The sequence below is a fragment of the Crocodylus siamensis genome, chromosome 13, assembly GCF_052110815.1.
Source record: "Crocodylus siamensis isolate JL-2025a chromosome 13, ASM5211081v1, whole genome shotgun sequence".
Taxonomy (NCBI): domain Eukaryota; kingdom Metazoa; phylum Chordata; order Crocodylia; family Crocodylidae; genus Crocodylus; species Crocodylus siamensis.
Genome location: NC_143407.1, coordinates 17514614 through 17538378, shown reverse-complemented (window position 1 = coordinate 17538378; position 23765 = coordinate 17514614). Strand labels below are relative to the sequence as shown.

The 23765-nt window shown below is 50.8% G+C and overlaps 1 protein-coding gene across 3 annotated transcripts in view; it reads right to left on the bottom strand.

Moving 5' to 3' along the window:
• Positions 1-164: 164 nt before the first annotated feature.
• Positions 165-23765, bottom strand: part of LOC149854027 (septin-4) — an 80899-nt gene continuing 57298 nt past the window's right edge. For all 3 annotated transcript variants that reach the window (XM_090025028.1, XM_090025029.1, XM_090025030.1), the window contains 4 exons: positions 23317-23413; positions 22435-22597; positions 10976-11075; positions 165-7200 (listed from right to left, as the gene is read on the bottom strand). In XM_090025028.1, the coding sequence (XP_089881154.1) occupies positions 7141-7200; positions 10976-11075; positions 22435-22597; positions 23317-23413 (420 nt within the window). In that variant the 3' untranslated portion in view covers positions 165-7140. The remainder of the gene's footprint in view (positions 7201-10975; positions 11076-22434; positions 22598-23316; positions 23414-23765) is intronic.

The following is a 23765-nucleotide window of genomic DNA, read 5'->3' as shown; positions in this document are numbered from 1 at the left end:
GGTCCCCTAGGCTGCAATGAGGCCATTTAAAGAGTATGGCGCAAGAGTCAGAACAGACCAGGAAACAAGAATTTAGGCCATACTCCTCTCTCTCATACAAACACGCACACCATGCACACACACCTAAGCTCCTGTTACAAAGTCAAAAAGTCTGCTCCAGGTAATTTAAGTCAGATCTATTTATTGAGAACTTTGTGGGTGGATAAAAATTTTTCCACTAGATCTATAAGAATTTATAAACCTATACTCTTTATGTACTTTAATAAATGTATTTATGACAATCATGCAAAGATAGGTTAATTCTGTAAGAAAATAGCAAGATAAAAAAGGAAATTGAAAGCACTAATACATCTTGTGGGGTTGTCACATCTATAACCACTGCATGAGCCAATGGATTTCATGCAGTCAGAGGGATGAGAATTCTCTTGTCTTTTTGGCCTACTCAAAAATAACTTGTGATATCTTACAATTTTTCCAGAATGCCTTGCTTCTTGCAAACACTGTCTAAACTGAGTCTTAAGATTGATCAAAGGCCAGTACCTGCCAGGCATCTATCCTGAAAACCCCAAAGCTTGACCACTGGCAGCAGTGGGTCTGATCCTGGGAGCTTTGCTGACCTTTGGACTATGAAGCTGGCCCTACTTGCCTCCTTGTATGCTCCTGCCTCCCCACAGTGTGCATGGAACTTATCCAGCTGTGCACGCCTCATGCACAGGGGCTATGGACAGAAGTTACACACAAACCAGTTTCAGTAAATAGAAACTAGTTTAGACCTGTAACAGAACATAAGTTCAGTGCACAAAAACCAGTTTCAAAATTGCTGAACTGGTTTAAGATAAATCTGTTTGAATGTAGCACCAGACTTAACTGATTTGGGTCAAATCAGTTTATGGAAATTTCCTAGCCAGAGCAGGGGCATGGACAGATGCCAGGTGGCATGACCCCTTAAGGTGAAGGGATAGATAAGGGGTTTATTCCCACTCCCTCCCCTCTCCCACCAGGAGACCACAGCTGGCGTCTGCCTGGTTGGGACAGAGCAGCTCCTGTTAGGATCCACCCCGCTGCAGTGGTAGGGGTGGGGGCGTGGCCAGATTCCAGCCAGCATGGCCCCACCATCCACCAACCTTGCCCAGGGCTGGGGCTAATGCTGCGGCTGTGGGGCTGAGCCAGGGCAGCCTGCAGGAGCTACTAAGCTTGGGCACAGAGGGGCTGACCTGGGCTGGGCCACAGGGGTAGGGCCTTTCCAACCAGCTGAGGCTCATGCTGGGGCCATGGGACCTGTGCACCCAAATTGCTCCCAGCTTCCCATGCCCAGGACAGGCTGGGCTGTTGGAGCTATAGCCAGCTGGGAAGAGCCCTGGTCCCATGGCTCAGCCCAGCCTGGGCTGGCTCCTCCATGCCTGCCCTCAGCAGCACCCACAGCTGGCCCCATTCAGCCCCAGGTGAGGTGGGTGGATAACAGGACTGGCCTGGGCCAGGGCCTGGGGGAAGGCCCTTTCCAGCCAGCTGCAGCTTTGTCACAACCCAGCCGAGTGCACATGGGTGGCAGCTGGCTGGGCAGCAGCACGGAGGCAATGCTGCTGCAGCTGCAGCCGGGTGTCTTGGCAGCTGGACTGGCCGCACGAGATTCCTTCATGCCCTTGGCTGCCCAGGTTGGCTCAGAAGCACTGGCGGGCCCAGAGCCCAGCAGCCACCTGCTGCTGGGGCTCATGTGCCCATAGTAGCTGCTCCTGCTGCCACCACTGCTGTGCCCCCTGCGTGGTGCTTGCTTATCACATGGTGACATGGGCAGACACACTCATGAAGGAGTTGTCCTGCATGGCCAGTCTAGCTGCCAAGGTGCCTGCCTGCAGCTGCAGCAGCATTGTCTCCATGCTGCTGCCTGGCCAGTCATCACCTGTACATACCAGGCAGGGCTGTCACAGAGCCACAGCCAGCTGGGAAGGGCCCTGCCCCCATGGCCCAGCCTGGGTCGGCCTCAGTATCCACCCACCTTGCCTGGGGCTGAGTGGGGCTGGCTGTAGCCCTTGCTGAGGGCAGGCATGGAGGAGCAAGCCCAGGCTGGGCCTGGACATGGGGGCAAGGCCCTTCCCAGCTGGCTGTGGCTCCATGACAGCCCAGCCCAGTCCAGCCCTGCCTGGGGATGGGGACCCAGGATCAATCTGAGTTCACAGCTCCTGTGGTCCCAGCCCGAGGTGAATCCAGATGGAAAGGCCCTGTCCCCACGGCCCAGCCTGGGCCAGCCCCTCTGCACTTACCCTCAGCAGCACCCATAGGCTGGCTCAGCTCGGCTCCACAGCCCCATGTGAGGTAGGCAGATGGCAGGGCCATGCAGACCAGCTCTGACCATGCCCCATGCCACGCAAGCAGCCAGTGGGGCAGAAACCCTGGCAGACCCTGGCTGGGGGTCCCTGTGCCCATGCCGAAGAGGGGAGACAAGGGAGTTTAATCATCCTCCCTTTCCCCCACTTCACCTGAGGCTGCTGCCCAGCCTGGCTCTGAAGATGGCCCCCACAGTGGGGAGGAAAGCTGGGCAGACCCCAGTTTGGGTCTCTATTTGAGTGGGACAGAGGGGAGACAGGGGAGTTTAATTCCCCTCCCTGCCCCTCCTTTACTTGAGGCGCTGCCCAGCGCTGATGTCTGATCACCGCTGCCCACCCCACTGCTAGCTCTCTGGGGTGTCATTCAGAGCAGGGTCAGTTAGTTTTTAAAAAACAGGCATGGGCTTGGACAAGACAAACGTGATGGTTGCATGCTTGTTTCCTATGTTCAGCATGACTCCACTGCCTAATAGAGATGTTAAACAAGGTCAGATGCAGCAGGATAGAAATCAGGTAATAGTGGGATCTCCAGAAACCTTCAATCAACCCAGTCATAGAGCTACAAACAGAACAGGGCACTGACGTCAACTTGAGTCTCTTGGGCTTACTTAGTCCTAGGTGAGGTTAGCCTGGCAGAGTAGTTTCGCTGGAAAGGAGAAGGATAACACTGGTGGTGTTGCCAGTTGTACAGAATAGCTGTTTAGAAACAATGCCTGCTTACAAGGGACCTGGGTTATTGCTAGGAACCTACTTAAATAATGGTGAGACAATTTCGCTGGCATTTCTCAGCAGCCCTGTCCCTCAGCACTGATTGATGAAGAGGCCCCAGGAGGGAGAAGGGTCACGGGAGCAGCCACCATCTTGATTGCTGGCTGCCCTTCATGCCTCCCCATCCACTCCTCCCAGCAGCAAGGACCAGTGGCTCCCACTGGGGAGCCAGCACTTTATTTTAAATGTTTTTGTTTTGATTTTGTGAATTCACCAACAATCCCAGATTTCAGAGTTTCCATGAAATCTGTGAAACCACAAATTAAGTAGGTTCCTAATTATTGCTTAAAATAATTGCTAGCTTGAGGCAGGATGCAAATAGGGGTTGACAACAAAGATATGGACTGGAGATAGCTCCAAAAGTCTGGGAAATCTTCCAAGTTCATCCAAGCTACCTCAAAAGTTTGGACTCTGAAAAATTGGATCAGATGGCTCACAAGAGCCATTCTCTGCCCCCCATATCAAAAGCTGGGTCCTTCACCCAAGATGTAAATCAAACCTCTCAAAGCATCTTTATGCCACCTTGCTTTTTGGGTTGTGCGGCAAGCAGAGCTGCTGAAGAGTAAAGAGGAGTGATGTCGTCCTTGGGAGATTTCTGCTTTTCTAGGCTGAAGGTTGTGAAGATAGCTCTCCTCTTTACTCTTCAGGACGTCTGCTTGCCGCACAATGCAGAAAACCAAGGTAGCTTAAAGATGCTTTGAGAGGTTTGATTTGCATTTTGGGTGAAGGTTTAAGCATTTTACTTAAACTGGTTTTCCATCTCTAGTTGCCCAGAAGAGAGGAGATACCAACCACCTGGATGAAGAGTACTCTCTATACACCCCTGGAATGGACAATTCATCTGCAGTGCAGAGGTCTGCAAGGACAGGTCCACAAGGCAGATCTTCAGTCCAGACTGAGGCTAGGAAAGGTTTTCCAGGCTTCTTTTGGGTCCAGATGTGCCGTGGGAGACACTGAGACAGAGGATAGGAAGTAGAGGATTGCTCCCATTCTTGAAATGGCTTACTCAGACTCCAGGCTTGTCCCTGTTGTCAGTGCCACCAGGTGGATAAGCTACAGTCCATGTGACATGCCCATGTTTTGGTTCCTGTCATGTGCATGGATGCTAGGAAGTCTACTCTGTTTTTTCAGGACTGTATCTGTAGTGTTGCTGTGCACTGCCTGCAGTCCAAACAGTTTCTTCTTCTTTAGTTTAAGGCCTAACTCTGTGACTCAGGTGGGCTTACTGTTTTCCACTAGTAAGGTTCATTCAATTATGGAGTCCATGCACCTCCAGTAAGGAATTGGTATTGGGTTTGCAGAACCTGCAAGCTGTTGTGGCCCTGTACTGGTATGCAGTGTGCTGAAGACTGGACTACTTGCTCTGGCAAATTGCCAGGGTTGGGAGACAAAGCTAGGTCCTCATCTAGCTTCTCAGAACAAGGCAAGGAGACTGGCTGGGACAGAACATGGAATAGCCACTAGCTTCACCAGGGAATTTCTGGAAGAGCTTAGAATTAATGAATTTTGCAGTGCCATGCACAACACACAGGTTGTATTTTCTCTGCCCCCTACATCATGCTTCTTGGAGGAGAAAAGGGAACCCTGCAGTGAATGTATGCTTATGCATGTACCCATCCAAAGAAGGCCTTGCATATGTGCACGCGTGTCTGCATCTATGCTAAAAGGGGAGTCTGCTGTGTATACTAAAAGGGGAGTCTGCTGTGTATACATGTATGTGCACCCCTCTGCACCAGGGAATAGATACCTGCTATACACAGATGCGCTCATGCATGCCTGCACCCATGCTAAGGGAGCCCTGCTGAGTGTGGATATGAGTATGTAGCAGAAGGGGAGCCCTGTAGCGTCTGCATGAATTAATACCTATGCCAGGAAGGTGCATGGACTCATGGCAGCCAGGAAGCTGAGGCTGGTGCATGCATTCCTTTCTAGCCATACCACAGTGTTAGAAGGACATCTCAGACACTTGTTTCCTGGGCCATGTCTGACCATTTATTTCCCAGGACCCAATCTTGGTGAGAGGGAGTGGTGCCAGCCCACAGGGACCCAATCCTAGTGAATGGAGGGCAGGAGGGAGTGATGCTGGGACCCCACACCGCTCACTTAGCCATTCTGCTTTGGGAAGAAGAGATGTGTGTAGGGTATGCTGCACAGAACACACCTCCTATACACTGATGATCAGAACAGGTTGGATGGCCTGAAGCAGGCTTTGCCTGACATTCAGCTTTGAAGATGTGCCCAATTACTTCCCTTTTATGTGGATGCATTTCCTGCCATGTCACCTGGCTTTCTGGGGCTGAAGCCGTTTTGTACTATGGTGGAGTGAACAAAATGAAGTTTAATGCTGACAAATGTAAGGTGCTGCACCTTTGGTCAAAAAACACATATACAAAATGGATGGCAACTGGCTGGATAGCAGCACTTTGGAGAAAGATCTAGGAATCTTGGTGAATCACAAACTCAATATGAGTTTGCAGCATGATATAGCTGCACAAAAGGTGAATGTGATTTTAGGCCATATCAATACGAGCAAGACACTGGAAGAGATAGTGCCTCTTTACTTGGCACAGGTAATGCTTCACCTACAGTATGGTGAGCAGTTTTGGGCTCCACATTTTAAAAAAGACATGGAGAAGTTAGAGAGGGTCTAGAGACGGGTGACAAAAATTATGAAGGGCTTTGAAAGGAAGGAGGAGCAGGAGCTAGTCATGTTCAGCTTGCAGAAAAGTGCTTAAGAGGGGACATGATAGCAGTCTTCAAATACCTGAAAGGGTGCCATAAATAAGATGGAGAACATATCTTTCTCACTGCAGAGAGTAGGTTGTGGACCAATGGCTTAAAGTTGCAGTAAGGTAAGCTTAGACTGGATATCAGGAAAAACCCCTCTTCACTGTTAGAACAGTGAGGCGGTAGAATAGTGAGGCCTAGGGAAGTTGTGAAATCTTCATTGTTGGAGCTGTACAAGAAGAGGTTGGATGACCTAGGAGCAGCTGGTTCAGGCAGGGGGTTGGACCAGAGGTCCCTTCCAGCCCTACTTTACTATGATTCAATGTGCCCGGCTTCCCATTTGGAACCCAGAAGCATCAATGGATGAGTTCATGTGTCAGCAAGTAGAATAAGACCCAGTGATCTCAAAACATGGGCAAGTCCTTCATGAAGCTGTTGACTGGTGGCAGAAGCAGGGGCCAGGACATCCAGATTAGCTGGGTTCACAAACGTGTTACAATGTATGTTGGCTGTCCTGCTGTCATTCACAAAGCCAGGCTTGTTTGGAAGAGGATGTTGAGGGCCTGAGTCCCCTTTGCCTGAACACGAAGTCATTGTTCCTGGTCAGCACTATTGGGGAATAGCCCTGCCCTGGTGTAAGTGACTGCATACACTGCAGGTTGGAGGCCCTGCAGAACCAGGTGCCAGGACACAGGCATCATTAATGGGAACTAGAATTTTACTCCTAGACCTGCTGCACAATGCTAGTTCCCATCTGGAGACTGGAGGGCCCAGGGCTCAGTCTCTCACATAGCCATAGCCATGGTGCTCCACTAGCCACCCATATTACTTCCCCTGAAGCAGTAGGTCTGCACAATCTCCCAGTATGGCAGGGTCCTGCTGACAAGAATGAGTGACGTTCTGTGGTCTGTTGGAAGGGGAGACGAGGTGCACCTCAGGAGTGCTTTGAACTAAGAGAGGCCGTACATATTCACCATAAAAGGACACAGTGAAGCAAGTAGGTGTAACTCAGCTGAACCATGGGGAAGCACTGCCTGGAGTCTCAGGGGTGGGGTTTGCAGCCACTGTTAGAAGTGAGAAGGCTCAGTTCTAAGTCAGGAGGCCGAGGGAAGGCAATAGAGAGGAGTCCTGCAATGTGTCAGCCATTTTTCCTCTAAGCTTCTGGAGGGAAAGCGCTGAGGTTTGAGAATAAGGCGATATTGCATCAGCTTAAGGTGACAGGTGTGTTGTTGTACTGAGTACTGTAACTTGGCTTTGATGGGATGGAGCATGATGTAAACATTTCCAGTTTCTGTGCGGCGCAGAAGCTGGAGGGGCAGGGAGGTTAGTGAGAGTCCTTCATCTGTCTTTGGATCTTCTGCAACATCTCTTGCATCCGCCTCAGCTGAAACAAAAGGAAAGCATCTGAGGGCCCAATCCCCAGCACCTCTTCCCTGGGGAAGAGAACCTACAGGTTGCACTCAGCACAGCTCCAGAGATCAATATACTGGCAGTGTCAAGGCCACAAACTTCCTCACCATAGGACCAACTTGGATTTGACTTTCTGTCCCCTCTCATAGCTCTGCCAGGACAGGGGGATAGCTGCAGCATCGGATCTGACACAGGGACCTCTCCTCTGTAGCAACAGGGCATATTCTCCCCTGCAGTGAGGTCATTTACACATGGGCAGTGCCACAGAACTGGAAATTACTTCTTTCCAGGATACCTGAAGAGGGGGGTAAATGGTTAATCTGGAGGCAAGGCAGGCAGGATCAGGCCCAGGCTCCTTGGGCAGCCCTGTGTGAATAAAAAAAATGCACTGTTCCCTGGAGTTGCTCTGACAGCAGGAGTGTGACTAGGCCAGGCCTCAGGGAAAGGACTGCCAGAGGCAGGGCCTTATCTAAGGCCCTTATTAGTGTTCAGTATTAAAAACAAGGAGGAATGAGCTCATTTGAGGAATTTGCAAGTGTTGGCTATAATAGAGAGCCTGAGGCTTTGTTACTTTAAGATAAAAGCAGTTCAGCCAGGGAGCACTGCAGGCTAGGCAGGGTGCCGCAGGCTAATGGAGCAGTCAGCAGGCACCTACAGGTGGTCAGCTGGCTGGAGGCAGACAGGGCCCTGGCAGTGTATAAGCCCAAGGCTGAGGCTGGCAAGGGGGTCTCTCCCTGGCAGCTACAGGGCAAGGAGCCGCTGTCCAGGAGAGCCACCCAGGGATGCTAGGCTGACTGCTTTGCTGCTTGCAGGAACAGTGAGGCTTGAGGAGTTCGCAAGGAGCCCAGGCTGGGAGGACATGCTGTATTAGTGAGTCAAGGTTTACACCCTTAAAGGGACAGAGGGATGTTATCCCCTTATGTTTATGTTGTGTCTATACTGGCAGTTTGGGACTGCACAGGGAAGTTTATAGGGGGCCCCATTAGTGCCCCAGGAGCAGGTTCAGGGCTCAAGCAGCTGTTGAGCCCGGAGTGGGCAGAGACCGCGAGGTGGCAGCCAGACACGGAACAGGGGCCTAGTGCCTGAGGCGTGCAGTGAGACAAGGGCCTGGTGCCAGCGAGGGGCTCAGCTACATGGGCCTGGGGCCCAGCAGAAAGGGGCCAGGGGCCTGGTGACTGGAAAAGACAGAGCCAGGTCCAATACAGTGAGCCCAGGGTAGAAGGCCAAGGTAGATTAAAGAAGCAGAGGCCGAAGCCCCAGCAGAGGGCTTTAACAATATTATAGTAACATCTGTAAGGCATGGGGCGTGGTATAGGGAAGGGTTTGGAGCCACGCAATTAGGTCCTAGGGCTGTAGGTGCCCAGCGAGGACTCAGTTGAACTGGGTTAGCCTGTGGGCAGCCTCCCTATTTATTATTATACTTCCATCAAGGTGTAGCAAGTGAGAAGGAAAGGTGCCCTAGGGGCAGACCAGGGCATGGTTGCAAAACCACCAGGGGGCACCCTGGGATCCGACCTTGCTACACTGAACAACTAAAAGGAGCAAGACTGGTAACAAGGAAAGGAATGCCAAAGTCCTGCACAGAGAACAACCAAACTGCACAGGAAGAGCTAATTCCTGTGAGGGAGAATAACTGGATGCCGAGTGATGAAGCAGGGGGTGGGGAGAGGGCCTGCGGCTGGAGGGAGCCAAAGGCAGCAGGCAGCCTGGCACACAAGTCTGTGAACAGACTGATCAAGGCTAGAGATGTGAAAAAAGCCTATTTCTGTGGACCTTATTACACTTTACACTGTGACCTCCATAAATGTTAATGGGTATTAATGCTAGCAGTTTGGAGCAGTCACAAGTTCATGTCAGGAGTGGCCTGGAGGATTAAAAAAGAAAAATCCCTTTTCCCTCCCCTCCCCACACTCTCAATCCATGCTTTCCACATTACCCCTCACCCCTGGGGCTCCCTCCTTGTCTCTCAGGTTTTTCCCTGGCCCACCTGCTTAATTGTGGCTGCTCCCATGGTCTGTCCTGAAGTAACAGACAGGGAAAGGTTAACCTGTCTGCCCAGCCACTGTCGGCAGAGGTGGCAGTGGCTGAGAAGACAGGTAAACTCTTCCCTACCTGCTCCCCAGACAGTTGGGCAGCCACAAATAAGTGGGGTTCAGAAGGGTCATGGTGGAGGGGGGGCAGTAAACAGGGATTTAGGGTGCTTGGGAGAGTGGGGTGGGGGGAATGACAGTGGGCCTGATCTAGGCCAGTAGGGGAAGGGAGATGGGAGTGGTGTTTACACTAAGTTGTAGTCTAGAATGGCTGCATCTCAGTGCAACACAAGCTAGGCAGCAGGGATCAGAGATAATCCTGCCCTAGAGTGATATAACTTGGAGCTACCTAATGAGTGCTTAAAACTAGTTTCCAGTGTTAATGTGCAGACAATCCAGGGGTTAAGCGCTCCAGGAGCCACCCAAAATTACTGTGTAACAAGGCCCTATGTTGGCTGATTTTGAGAAGTGAAGGTATAGGAGAAGTGCCAGATGCAGGCTCTGTCCACAAAGCAGGGGTGTCCGTTTTCTCAGTGGCCCAGGAAGCACGGGCTCCCAGGGCATGGGGAAGAGGGGGCATGGGCCCCCCCATGTGCCCGTGGCTGGCAGAGAGTCCCAGACTGGGTCAGGCCAGGGCCCGTCGCCACTTCTCTGCTGCTGCTGGGCTGAGCCACATCCACCCAGAAGTCAAAGGAATGTGGGGTCAGGCCCTGGCCTGGCCTGGGGCTCCCTGTCAGCCATGGGTGCATGGGGGGCTCCTGCTGCTGAACATAGCCCAGCAGGGGCCTTGCAGGCCCATGCTGCCCCCCATGTTCTGGAGGCCCATGCCCGCTCCCTCCCTGTACTCTGGGCTTATCAGCAGCCCTCAGCAGCAGCCACTTAGTCCCAGAGCACAGGTTGCGGGGGGTGGGGGGGCACAGTGGCAGGAGCCCCGCCCCACCCCATGTGCCTCTGGGCAGCGGAGAGCCCCAGGCTGGGCCAGAGCCCGACCCCATCTTACTTTGTCTGCTGGGCAGGCGCAGCTCAGCCCACCAGAGGCAGAGAAGTGATGTCAGGCCCTGGCCCAGCCCACTCTGGGACTCTCTGCCAGCTGGGAGCACAGAAGGGCTGAGTGGCCCCTTGGGTGCACATGGGATCTGGGCCTTCCTCAAGGAATTGCGATCCTGGCTGCATGTGTGCCCCTTCTCCCCTGCTGTGGCTATCCAGAGCCCCTGGCCCGGTTTCCTTGCTCTGCCCACCACCTACTTCTATATACTGTTATATACTGCTATTTCTACATTTTCTTTCAGCTGAGCCTCCCCTCTTGGGGGCAGCAGGGCAGGGGGTGGCATAGTAGATCCTGGGGTGCCCTTTACTTCCAAAAGTGATTTTCACCATAAAAAGGATGGAGACTATTGCTTTATGACCTTTCCCTCCAAAGAAATCATTCAGCCCTGTTTGCTACACCAACGGAGCAAAGTTGGCTGCTAGTCTCCTTCCAGTTCCCCAGACAGTCGAAATATGAATGAGTGGAGCACTTGGTGCAGGGTGGAGGATGGACTCTGCTGTACCATCTGAGCATGCTGAAGCTGGGAACCAAGTGTCAGAGCCCAGAGCAGGAATTACCCAAGCTGTCTGGGAGAAGATGCATGTCTTACTGGCAGCAAGGCCTCTCTGTGCTATGGGGGCTGCCGTGGGGAATGCTCTGGAAGAAGATGCAGTCCCTGCCCCAGTACTCACCTCTTCATCCTTTTCCCGAATGAGTTTCTCAGTCTCTGAGTCTGGTACCGTTGGGATAACTGGGATAGGGAAGTCTGTCCCACTTTCCCTTGTCAGCTTGCTGAGGGTAGTAAGAGGAGAACAAAACATAGGAAATTAGCACTGCATTCCCAGCACTTCAGGAGAGGCAAACAACAAGTTAACAAGGGTGGGTTTGGGGGCCCTAGATGAAGCCCAAAGGTCAGGGAAGGACAATTTAGAAAGAGCAGCAAATAAACCTTCTGCTCAGAGCAAAGCAAACCTGAGGGAGAACATGTCTGGTTAAACCTATTCAGGAAGACCTGTAACCCACAGATGGCACTTTCTTGTCTGTATGAACTGGAGAGCTCTCTGTATAGTTTCATAGTTAGTAGGGTCGGAAGGGACCTGAGCAGATCATCAAGTCCGACCCCCCTGCCATGGCAGGAAAGAGTACTGGGGTCAAATGACCCCAGCAAGGTGACCATCTAGCCTCCTCTTAAAGACCCCCAGGGTAGGAGTGAGCACCACTTCTCTTGGAAGTTGGTTCCAGCTCCTAGCTGCCCTGACCATGAAGTAGTGCCTCCTGATGTCTAGCCTGAATCTACCCTCTGCCAGCTTGTAACCATTATTTCTAGTCACTCCTAGGAGTGCTGGGGGGAACAGGGACTCCCCCAGTGCCTGCTGATCCCCTCTGACTAGTTTGTAACAGGCCACTAGATCCCCCCCTCAGCCTTCTCTTGTGGAGGCTGAACAGGTTCAGGTCCCGTAGCCTCTCCTCGTAGGGCCTGCCCTGCTGTCCCCTGATAATACGAGTGGCCTCCTCTGGACCCTCTCCATGCTGTCCACATCCCTCTTGAAGTGCGGCGCCCAGAACTGGATGCAGTACTCCAGCTGCGGCCTGACCAGTGCTGCATAGAGGGGGAGGATCACCTCCTTGGACCTGCTCGAGATGCATCTGTAGATGCATGACAAGGTGTGGTTGGCCTTCCTGACTGCATCCCCACACTGCCGGCCCATGTTCCTCTTGGCATCAATGTTGACTCCAAGATCCTTTTCTGCCTCTGCACTGACGATCTTTCATGATCAAAACTGCTGGTACAACCCTGAGAGGGCATCAGGCCATTACAGACAGGGGGCTTGCATGTCCCCTGCCAAGCAGCTGGTAGGCAAAATTGAGGCCAAACCTGATGTTTCTAACAGTCTGGCATTGCTAGGCCTAAATGTCACCAGAAGTAGTAGGACAATGATGATTAAGGTTCACTTGTCCTATAGGTCTTCAGGTGATCCTCAGAGTTGCTTTGTGTATCTTTTCCTGCTAGCTGACACACTCTCTCTCGCTCTCCCCCTCTCTCTCTCCCTCTCCCTCTCCCTCCTGGGCCAGTCGCCTTCTAAGGAGGATGGCAGGATGCTCAGAGATGCTGTGAGCTGCTAAACCCCATGTTTCATTCTTGCAGACCATCCTGCTTGAATGCAAGATGCAAGTAGGGTTCTTCACCAACCCCATAATCCTGGCTCCACTGCATTGGTGCCTTCCATGACAGAGACCTAGGACAGGATCATGCCGGGAGAAAACCAGTGTAGCTTTTTAGGTGGAACCCCACATAGGCCTTCATTTGTAGGAGACTAGAGAGTGGAGCAGAGAAACAGGCCAAGCCACCTCCTCTACCTTTGTATAAGGCTTATCTGCAATACTTGAGCTATAACTCTTGCCTCCCACAGAACCTGGCCTTGGGGAAAGGGACACACATGGTTAGATTTAAATTGTATTTAAAGCTTTGTTTTTTAGGAATTGGCTTATAGGTATAGATATATGTATTAGAATGGTTCAGGATGGGTAGCAGGAGAAAACTGATTTCTAAGAAGCTTGAGTCTCAGTTGCACAAGATTACAGCCTTGGAAGCAAACAGGCTGTCTAATGCAACAAGGCCAACAAGAACACATAGTCTGGAAAACAGTCTGGAAACAGGGAGTATATACTCTACTGCCCATGGCATGAGACAAAGCAGCACTAGCTAGCAAGGCCCCAGAGCAGTGGAACCTGAGTCCCAGTTTTGGGGAAACAGACCAAATTAGGAGAAGGCCCAGAAAGCTATGTGGATAGTGTGACCACAGGGAGACAACCAACCAGTGATAGCCACAGATCAAGAGTCATCAGAGGGGAAGGAGAATATAAAAGCAGAGACTTGAGGGTAACAAAGGGTCCCTCCCCATTCCTGTCCATCCTGCCTCCTTTTCCTCCCAGAGAGATGGTCCTCATCCCCTGGGAAGGGTCCTCAAGGCCACAATGGACAGAGGACGTACCACCAGCCCATCTCATCCATACCACTGGAGTGGGGGTGTGGGCCTTGGCATCCCACCTCCAGACTGCTGACATGCTGACATCTAAGAGATAGCCTCAAAGTGAAGACTGCATTCTGGCCAAATGTACTTTGACTCTGATGACAGCCCTAGGATTTTGTAGATGTACAGAATTGCTTGACTGTTTGCATTGCATCTTTTTTTGTTATCACTGTGTATCAATAAATTTGCCTATTATCAAATGGAGAGGTTGTGGTTGGTCTGACGGTTGGTCCCCCTGGGTGGGTCCCCCCCCAGAACAAGACCTCTGGTTCCTAAATCCAGAGCCAAGAGCAGCAAGTAACTGAATGGCACCTGCTGCATCCCAGGTCTGGGGTTGGTGGTTCTACAGGCCATCACATTCCTGTTCATGAAGGAGAGGGAAGTTGCAGAGCTTCAAACCCCCTCTGGATAGACAGCTGTACACTGACCATGCTTAGTGTGCAAATGCCAAAAGTGACAGTTTTGGGACTGCAAACATGCCCTTGAGAAGCATAAAACCAAACAGAATTTAGACACAAGAATACATGTTCATGATGGAAGGCAGACCTGTGCAAGGATATTTAAGACAGCTCTGCTCATACTAGCTCCAGCACCAGAACAACACTGCTATATCAGCAGTTTCCACTCAGGCTGAAAAGTCCTGTTCTTAGCACAGTTAATGAGCTTTGGTGCAATGTTGTAGTGCCATCACTCTGCTGCTTTCAGCTGGGGAGCTAGCTCAGGTGCCTTTGTACATTTTCATCTTGTACCAAAGAAAATATAGGTTACCCTGCAAGCTACCCACTACTTGAGTGAGCAGTGAAATCTCTAGTAAGTGGCTAAAATGGTAACTTTACCTGCTCATTCAATGATAACCCTAATTTCAGCTCTTCTTATGAACAGTAAAACAGTGCTCAACTGGGGAAGGAGTGATTTCTCCACTTTGAGGCTGGACTGAGTCCCTGGGTCATGCAGCATCAGCCAACCATACCAGTGCTGCTCTACCCAGGACACCAGCTGGGCTGGGAACCACAGTGACTCTCAGCCCGGTATCCCCCAGCCCTCCAGAGCTCATTGTGGAGCCCCTGCCTCAGCAGGCCCCATGATGCTTCCCACCTAACCATCTGAGAAGGCTGGAAGATACTAAACTGGTCTGCTTTTGATCTGCCCACTGCCACCAGCTTTACATGCTCATGCTTCACATTGTCATCATCCCATACTTGCATCCTGCCCTGACAACAAGTGGTGGGACACCCTAAGCAAGGGGGGTGAGGGTCCTTAGTGGACTAGTCTATATTTCACCTTGGTCCTGTGAGCCACCAGAGACCTCATCTGGTGGCTCCTCCACAGACCTGTTGCCACAGGAGTGTGTCTGACATGGTTCACGGACACCTCCAACACCTGCCTCTTCTGTCAGCAGAGAGACCCTGGCGTATGCATACACGAGGTGTGCTAGGCTGCAGTCCCTGCACCACCTACTCCAGAACCTCTTGCTGAGGTTCTGGCTGCACTATTCCCCTCGTGTTTATTTTTGCACTCCCCATCTGTGGCTCCACCAAGTCCCAGGACCTCCTGGTCAACCTCCTCCTGGGCCTGGCTAAGCTGGCTATGTATCTTACCAGGAAGGAGGCTCTGGCTGGGAGGGTCTCTTTGGACTGTGGGGCTGCTTTCCTTTCACTTGTGAGATCCTGCCTCTGGATAGAGTATCACTGGGCAGCCTCCACTGGCTCCTTGGACTTATTTGAGGAGCCAATGGGTACTGTCTGGTGTGCTCTGTTCAGTGTCCCCATTTGGCAGACTAGTTATTAACCTGTGACCTCCACTCCTGTCCCCATTTTCATTATTTGTGGCAAGTACCCAGTAACACATCATTAGTTCCCCCCAGTACTAAAGGGGGCTTATAGTTTCCTTGGCAGGCCATAACTCTCCTTAACATGTTAAAATCCTGTATCTCTCAATGACAGACAGCAGCCTAACTGCTCTCCCTGCAGTAAACAGAAGCTTTCCCATCACTTTCAGCAAGACAGTCTGGCCAGAATTAAAGGGCTGCAATGTCAAGTCACAGTTTGAACTTTAATAGAGAACACTGCATCTTCTCCAAGGGTCCTGGGCCTTTGATCTTTCCTCCATAGTACTAGTGTTCTTGGGGTGCTCAGGATGCCATGGGATGGTTATGGAGCTATCTGGGTTAGCAGCAGGCTGAAGAGCCTACAGAATTGCATGAAGCCGATTCTCCCAATGATGAAGCAGGACAAAAATACATTCAGTACATATCCTAGGTCTCAGCTTTAGGCAGGCGTAAGGCAGTTTCACCAGACCTGTCAGCACTCTGTACAGCAGGGGCATAAGCGTGATCAAGAAGAAGTGGCTACAACAGCCATTAACTTGCAAATAACTTGAGCTCCTTCAGAGATACCAGTAAAGGAGCAAACGTCTTTATAGATCTGTAGTGTCACTCAACTATCTATAGACAAGAAGTACTTGGTCTTCTTCAGGCTTTGAAAAGAGGGTCAGAAGTGACTGCACAGTGCTGGTCTTCAACATCTGCTCCTGAAGCTGTATCCCAAAGGTGGTTCCTTCTGGAAGAAGAATCCCTTTAAGCCTGAGGTAAGATTGGCTGCCCTGAGCTTCCCCTGCATCCCCCAGGAGTTGCAATTCTGAGTACCAAAGCACCTACAGAGATGAAACAATTCTCTCTTTCCGACCTGATGACAGGGTTTGTGGGAGATGTGCAGGATGATGGCAGTCAGGTATCCAGGCTTGATTCATGGCTTAGAAGGGAGTGATAATCCTGAGCATGGGGTTTATAAAACCCTTCAGTTCCAAGGATGACAGGTGCTCTCCTGAATAGGACAGTTACTATAGTGCCGCAGTAGGACTGAATCAGCATTGCTTCAACTGACTGCAATGAAATTATACAAATTGACACCAGCTGACCTCTGACCCACTGTACCCATAAATCACCAAGCACACACCCTACCCCTGTACTTTCAGGACCAAAGAGCAAGCCTCCGAGTCAGGACAGTGCACCTGGAATGATAAGAGCAGGATCCGCCTGGCTCAGAACGTGTGTGTGTTGGCCTGCTTAGATGCATCAGCCATTGTCTTGTTATTGAGGCCACACAAGTCTGCCTGGACATGAGGGGATTTCTCCTTTTCACACACAGTGCACACAGGTGCCACCTACAGTGCTAAGTGTGGTTCAGTAAAGCCATCAGTGCTGTACTATTACTCAGCCTTCCCCAATGCTTGACAAGGCTGTATTCACCTCACAGGCAAATAGTTTCATAGTTGGTAGGGTCAGAAGGGACCTGAGCAGATCATCAAGTCTGACCCCCTGTTATGGCAGGAATGAATGCTGGGATCAGATGACCCTGACTAGGTGACTATCTAGCCTTCTTCTGATGACCCCCAGGGTAGGGGCGAGCACCACTTCCCTCGGAAGTTGGTTCCAGATCCTAGCTGCCCTGACTGTGAAGCATTGCTTCCTGGTGTCTAGTCTGAAGCTAGTCTCAGTCAACTCGTGGCTGTTATTCCTAGTCACTCCAGGTAGTGCTCAGGGGAACAGGGACTCTCCCATTCCTCACTGGTAAGATTATAGATGGCCACTAAATCCCCCCTCAGCCTTCTCTTGTGGAGGCTGAACAGGTTCAAGTCCCTTAGCTTCTCCTCGTAGGGCCTGCCCTGCTGCCCCGATCATGTGAGTAGCCCTTCTCTGGACCCTCTCCATGTTGTCCACATCCCTCCTGAAGTGCTGTGCCCAGAACTGGATGCAGTACTCCAGCTGCGGCCTGACCAGTGCCACACAGAGGGGGAGGATCACCTCCATGGACCTGCTCGTGATGCATCTGTGGATGCATGACAAGGTATGGTTGGCCTTCCTGACCGTGTCCCCACATTGGCGGCCCATGTTCATTTTGGCATCAATAATGACTCCAAGATCCTTTTCTGCCTCAGTGCTGATGAGAGGGGAGTTCCCCAGCCTGTAGATATGGTGCTGGTTCTTCCTCCCCAGGTGCAGCACCTTGCACTTTTTTCTTCTTCTGTCTGGATCTGCCCTTCCTTCCCTCCCCACAGACTAACCTGGGTGCAGGGGGGATGGCAGGGCACAGAAGATCTTGGGGTGCTTTTTAATTCAAAAAGTGATCTCCTACCCAAAAAGGTTGGAGACCACTGTTCTACAGGATGATCAGAATATATCAGGATACATCAGAAAAGGAGATTCCACCCTTATGATGCTCCAGACACTGCATTTGAACTATCCTGAACCTCTATCCATCACCACTTCCGGAATTTGGTAATATAGCAAATTCATAGTTTCATAGTTTCTAGGGTCGGAAGGGACCTGAGTAGATCGTCTAGTCTGACCCCCCGCCATGGCAGGAAATAATACTGGGGTCAAACGACCCCAGCAAGATGTTCATCTCACCTCCTCTTAAACACCCCCAGGGTAGGAGCCTGCACCACTTCTCTTGGAAGCTGGTTCCAGACCCTAGCCACCCTGACCGTGAAGTAGCGCCTCCTGATATCTAGCCTAAACCTACCCTTTGCCAGCTTGTGACCGTTATTCCTGGTCACTTCCGGCAGTGCACGGGGGAATAGTGATTCCCCCAATCCCTGCTGATCCCCCCTGACTAATTTATAACAGGCCACTAGATGAAGCCAAAGTGTTTGGACAGTAGTTGCGGGCTAAATACTCATGAGCAGCCTTCACTTGTTTAAACAAGTCACACATCCTCCAAATCCATTTGGATGGAGCGGTAGCCATATAGACCTAAGGGCCTTGTTACACATTGTACTTTGAGTTGCTTAAGTGTTGATTAATGTTAGTACTACCTCAAGGTTGGAGCAGTTACACCCTAAAGCTAAAAACTTTTTCTGACTGTTCCCTACCTGCACAGCTGTGACTTGCCACAAAAGGGTTGGTGAGCAGAGGCCTGATTAGGAGCTACAGCTGTGTGTTTCCACTGCAGGGCTAATACAGGGCAGGCTTTTAATCTTACTCTAAGTGGAGGAGAGAGAGAGAGATGGGTTTTGGGGAGGGGCGGAGGGCATGAACATGAAACTGGGAGGCAGAGACTTAATGGGATGGGGGTTTGGGAAGAATGGTGAAAAAGTCAGCACTAAAGAATAAAATTTAAAAAAAAGAATTTAAAAAGAAATAAAGAGTAAGTATATTAAAGGTCTCATGTTTTAATAAAATGGTATTGGGACTGAGGTTTAGTGGGTGCTGGTCATACTTTCCAGGGTGACTGGGAGGTGGGAATGGTGAGGGAAGGTACTTTTGGGGAAGTTATTGTCCGTGCTCCAGAAAGAAGCCCCAGCTCGTGGGGACCCAATCTGGCCTGGCCCCCTACCTTGTTTTGCCTACACTCCTCCTAGACCCCACTCCTGGGCCTGTCCATGCATTTGCTCCACAGGCTGTTTGAGTAGGGTTGCAACCCTGGGGGTGGGAAGGTCACATCCCCAGGGGCAGGAGGGGAGTTTGCTGGGTATCAGAACCCTGACCTTCCCCCCCAGCAATAGAGTTCAGGGAGTGGAAAGTTTTTCCACACAAAATGAAGGGTGGGCGAGGGGACACTGCCTCCTGGTATGCTAGAGGACTGCAACTTCAGCAGCTCATCTGTGAGGAGTGGCCACATATTAATGAAACGTGAGCTGGATAAAACGGATCAGAGATAAACCTGCCCTGGAGTGCCATAACTTTAAGCCATCTAAAGCGTGCTTAAAACTAGTTTCAGGTGTTAATGTGAGGATAATCCAAGGGTTAAGAGCTTCAGGAGCTCCCTAAAATTAATGTGCAACAAGGTTTTAGGTTTTATCCACCACAACATCTGAGTATGAGCTACATTACATCTCCCTAGGTCATGCAGTCTTCTTTTCTTCTCCAGGGACAATGTGTAGGGGTGCATGTGGGTACACACGCACCCTCTGAGCGTGGTGGTGCACCCCGTACAAAACGTTGCCTCTTGCCACCCCACCACCGCTCGTCAGCCCGCTGCCAACACCGCAAGTGGTGTCTACAGGCAGTCTGTGATTGCCGTTGGCTGCTGCCAACACTGCCGGCAGTGCCTGCGGGTGGTTGCCAAGCCTTGGTCAGTGCTCGCCCCCCTGCCGCACAGTACCAGCAGTGACTGTGGGAGCTTTGTACTTACTGCCACTGTGCCCCCCCGCCACCGCCAGCACAGCTGTGCCCCCAGCCCCAGCCACCAGGGGCATGCCTCATTCATGTTCTTCTCCCTTCCTTGTGATAATCTTAAGGCCAGGTGTAGCAATGAAACTTTAGTCCAGTAGTCACTGATACGTAACACAAGCATAAGTAAGTCCCAAGATGACCCTGGATATTCATTCTCTCAAAAACTCTGCCAAGCAGAATAGCTGGTGCTACTACAACTTGAAACAAATGCATTGTCCTTGCTAAGGTGTCAACATTAAATACTTCACTGCTTTGTTGGATGTTCACAAATGATCCTGGGAGAGATTACTGTATGTCCAGTCAGGACCATGACCCATACAACCTGAGGCATCCTACCAAATTGATGGTATTTGCTACAGGGAATGGTCAGGAAAGCACTTACCATTTTTCAGTGTGAATGATGTTTACAGGCTTATAGCAGATGCACTCCAAGCTATGTAAAGTACCCTCATCTCGTTCCTACCCTGGGAGCCAGAATTGCTAGTATGCTTCAAAGCAGCAATCCCTTCCTACCTGAGAACCACCTCCCGCACTCCTGAGACAAACTCAGGTGAACCTTCCTATCTTCCTGCACTCCTAGCAAACAGTGTGGGGAATCCTCCTACGACTTCCCTTAGTACCTGCATATTCAACACTAACCTACTTACCCTTTCTCTGCCCAAGGTTTCTATGTCCCCACTCTAATCCTGGGAGGAAAGGCCCAGAAAAGTTGTGAACACATTGAATGCTGGCTTTGGTCTCTAAACATCAGGTTTTCATTTTCTCATTTTTAAGCACAGAACTGTAAGTGACCAGAATTTCTTGCTTTACCAATTGTCTACAGTCTAGGATTTCTTCCTATGACTCCATAAAGGAGAGGGAGAAACCACACTGTATGCCCTAAGACATAATACCACAATGATGGACTTACCAGAGTCATTGTACAGGTGATATTTTTAGTTGCCTTGTGTCTGTCTGGGACTGTGGCTTTCCCAACCCTTGATGCATGCATTTGGCCAGAGGCTCAGCTCTGTCTGAGCTGAGCTCAGTGCAGGACTCAGCAAGGGGTGGGGAAGGTGAAAATTGACAGGCACTGGATAATGAGACCTTAGAACCCATATCTGAATAACTTACAGGGTCTGGGAAATAGCTGATTAAAGGGAACTGGATTTCGCATACTTCAAAGTGCCAGTATAAGGCATACTCTGAAAAGTGCCAATATAAGGCAGTAAAGGTTAGCTTTCCCCTCCTGGGTACTCTTACACAGCTGACTTTATTGAGAAAGATAAAGCATTCTTCTTATGCATCATCCACAGAGACATTAACTCAGTCCTGCTCAGAATACCAACTAGCTACATGAAGAAACTAGCTTAAATTTATCACCTTGGATGGCCCATAGAGCCACTATCGTAGCCACACCCTCAATGTTTTACCATCCCTCCACCCATGGAGACACTCAGTTGCTTAAAGGCCTCATGCCTAATGGACTGCACTGGTGTTCCTCCGGAGTGATTTTACAGAAGCTCATGGAATTACCCCAGGGGGTAACAGGGGGAGTCAGGACTGCTGGCCAAAGCCACTTGTAGGACTGCTGCTCCCTTAGGTTTAGCAAAGACAAGTTTTCAAGCAGCTGAGCATCTGGTCCTCTTGGTTCAGTGAAGGCAGTGAGCAGAGCATACATCGGATAAATAGGCAGAGGGCCTGATTCTTCTCTGCTCAGGACCTCAGGTCACCACATCTACCAGTGCTCAGTGGATGTCACATGAGCAGGTAACGAGTCTCTCCCATGCAAGTGGGAGCTCTTGGCACCCTGAGGAGTTGGGCATTTATCTGCCCTCTCTACACCTATGTGCTCTCCCTTACACACTGTGTTCTGCCACAAAATCCTGCACCAACAGCACTGCCTGTTCACCAAGTGACTGCACAGGGATGCTGCCCTTTGACCTTCTCCTTCACCTTGTTATGCAGTTTCTCTGTGCCAGCAAAGAAGAGGGGCTATGAGTCCCACTCAGGGAGCTGCCGAGTAGGTCCAGAGCTCAGTTCCTGGTTCCAGCACTGGAAGGCCCACACGGGCACAGAAGCTACCAGAGATGCCCCAACCTCCACTGGGGACCAAGCCAACTTCCTGCAGCAGCAGAACTGGACTGCCCCTGAGCTGGGCTGTGTAGAGCACAGGGACAGATGTGGCCCCTGCTTTTGTCTGTCTCATACTTACGAACGTCCAGGTTCTGCCGTTGTCTGTGGGAGGGTGGGGGTGAGGATGTCCTTCCCTGTACATCCCGTTAAATATATTCTGGTGCCATGTCACATTCCTTTCACAGCCTCCTGGTCTGAACTGCCCACATTGGGAAGCTATCAGGGACAGATGGCAGAGACAACCCTGCTGACCGGGGCAAGCTTTGGACTGGTGCATTCCTTCCTTGACCATGGAAGTCCCCAGCTGTACAGCACAGGGAGGCTCCATTACTATGTTGGCTGGTGTTTCTCCCACAGAACTCAGCAACAAGGGCCTTGTGAAGACAAAGGCAAGAGCCAATGGTGAAAGTCAATATGAGGTCCCTTCCAGGTTCCTGGACTGGCTGATGAACCTACCCATGGCTCCCAAGGATCTCTACAGACTGGGGTGTTTCTCCTGGTCTCCAGCCTGTTGTTGGACAAAGCAAGCAGTACTGTTCCTTGCTCATAGGAACAGTACAAACATTTGCTTGTCTTGCTAATCCTACAGGCCAGCACTGATCTTACAAAGAGAAAACACAAACATGCCAGGCATTCTCCCTTTCACCCATGCAGACTGGTGGCAGAATGGCATCCACACACCCTTCCTGTGGCTCCCAAGCTTGACTTCCCTACTCTGAGCTGGCATGGGCATGCTGTCTCATCCCACACTGGTGGTGGCTCTGGCCCAAACACTGCCTCTCAGCGCTTCAGCCCCTACCCCTGTATAACCCAAGACACTTCCCCATACTTGCGGTTCCTCTCCTTCACCACCATGCGTGTCATGCTCTGGATGCACTGGGCCCGGTAGTTCTCGTAGTGAGTCTCTCGTGTCACATCCTTGAGGTCTTGCATATGCGTCCTTACCAGCATGGTACGGAGCTTCACAAAGTCACAGTGTGACGGGTTCTCCACTGCAAGGGAGGAGCAGGGTTAGAGAGGAAAACAAGTGCAGATCTGGTGCCCCCACACTCTCTCAACCCAGCCAGGAAATCTGGGCCTCTTCACAAATGAACAAACTTGGCCAAAACATCCAGTCACTAAAGAAACACAGGGCATCCTCTTGCAAAGCAGCTCTTTCTTCCCTGCTTGCACATGGGACCAAAAAAGGGTGACATGAGCTACAAAAAGATCCTGTCCAGGAAGCCCCGGACTTCCACCAAATCTGACCTGCTAAATCATATGAAAGCAGGCAGAGCCTTGGGGTGCTGACAGATGTGGGGGAGGAACCCTGACTCTGCAGTGTCTGCAGAGATCAGACGCTTCAGTGGGGCTTTTTGGGTGCTTTTATCTAAAACCGATTCAATCAACTATTAGATCAAAGTGGCAAAAAAGCCCCCCAAAAAGCCCTACTAAAGCACTCAGTCTATATAGACATTGGGAAAGCTGGGTGCAACTAACGCACTGCCTCTTCTGGGCTTGGTGTCAGAGCGTGCTGAGTTTAAAGTGCCATTTTGTTGTTGGTTTCTTTCGACGCCTGCAAGCAGCCTTAATGATCCCAATCCCAGGTCACTCCCACCAAGGACAGACCTGCCTGGTGCGAGCACCACAGTGCTGACTGGTGAGACATGTTTCCTGAGCCAGAGGTTACTAATTTGGACAGAATCCAGGACAGCCTGAGACAGAGTATTACCTTCCACAATGCCCCAGGGATACAGTCGCCCCCGGACTCTCCTTCCTTTGGCCTCCACGACTGTGTTGCTACCAATCACAGCAAAAGGGATGCTCTCCTGGAATAGAACTAGCATTTATCAATGAACAGTTCCACACCCCACAACTCCTGGCATTTTGGGGTCTCTGTTTTGTGCCCCTGCTTACAAGCCCAGCTGGTGCTTTCACACTAATCACCATCTAGCATAAATTGTGCAAACTACAAAAGAAAGACAATGTCCTACCAGAACCCTTACAAAACTGAGCCTGAGGGCTAAGTGTATGAATAGCTTTCCACATCCTGTGCTCATTTATTTTTTAGATAAAACCTGTGAAGGAGCAGGGGAGAGGAAATGGAGGGATGAGAAGAGAGTAAGCAACCTATAAAATGCTCACTACATTGGTACTTCCAGGTGTACCAGCCACTGAATA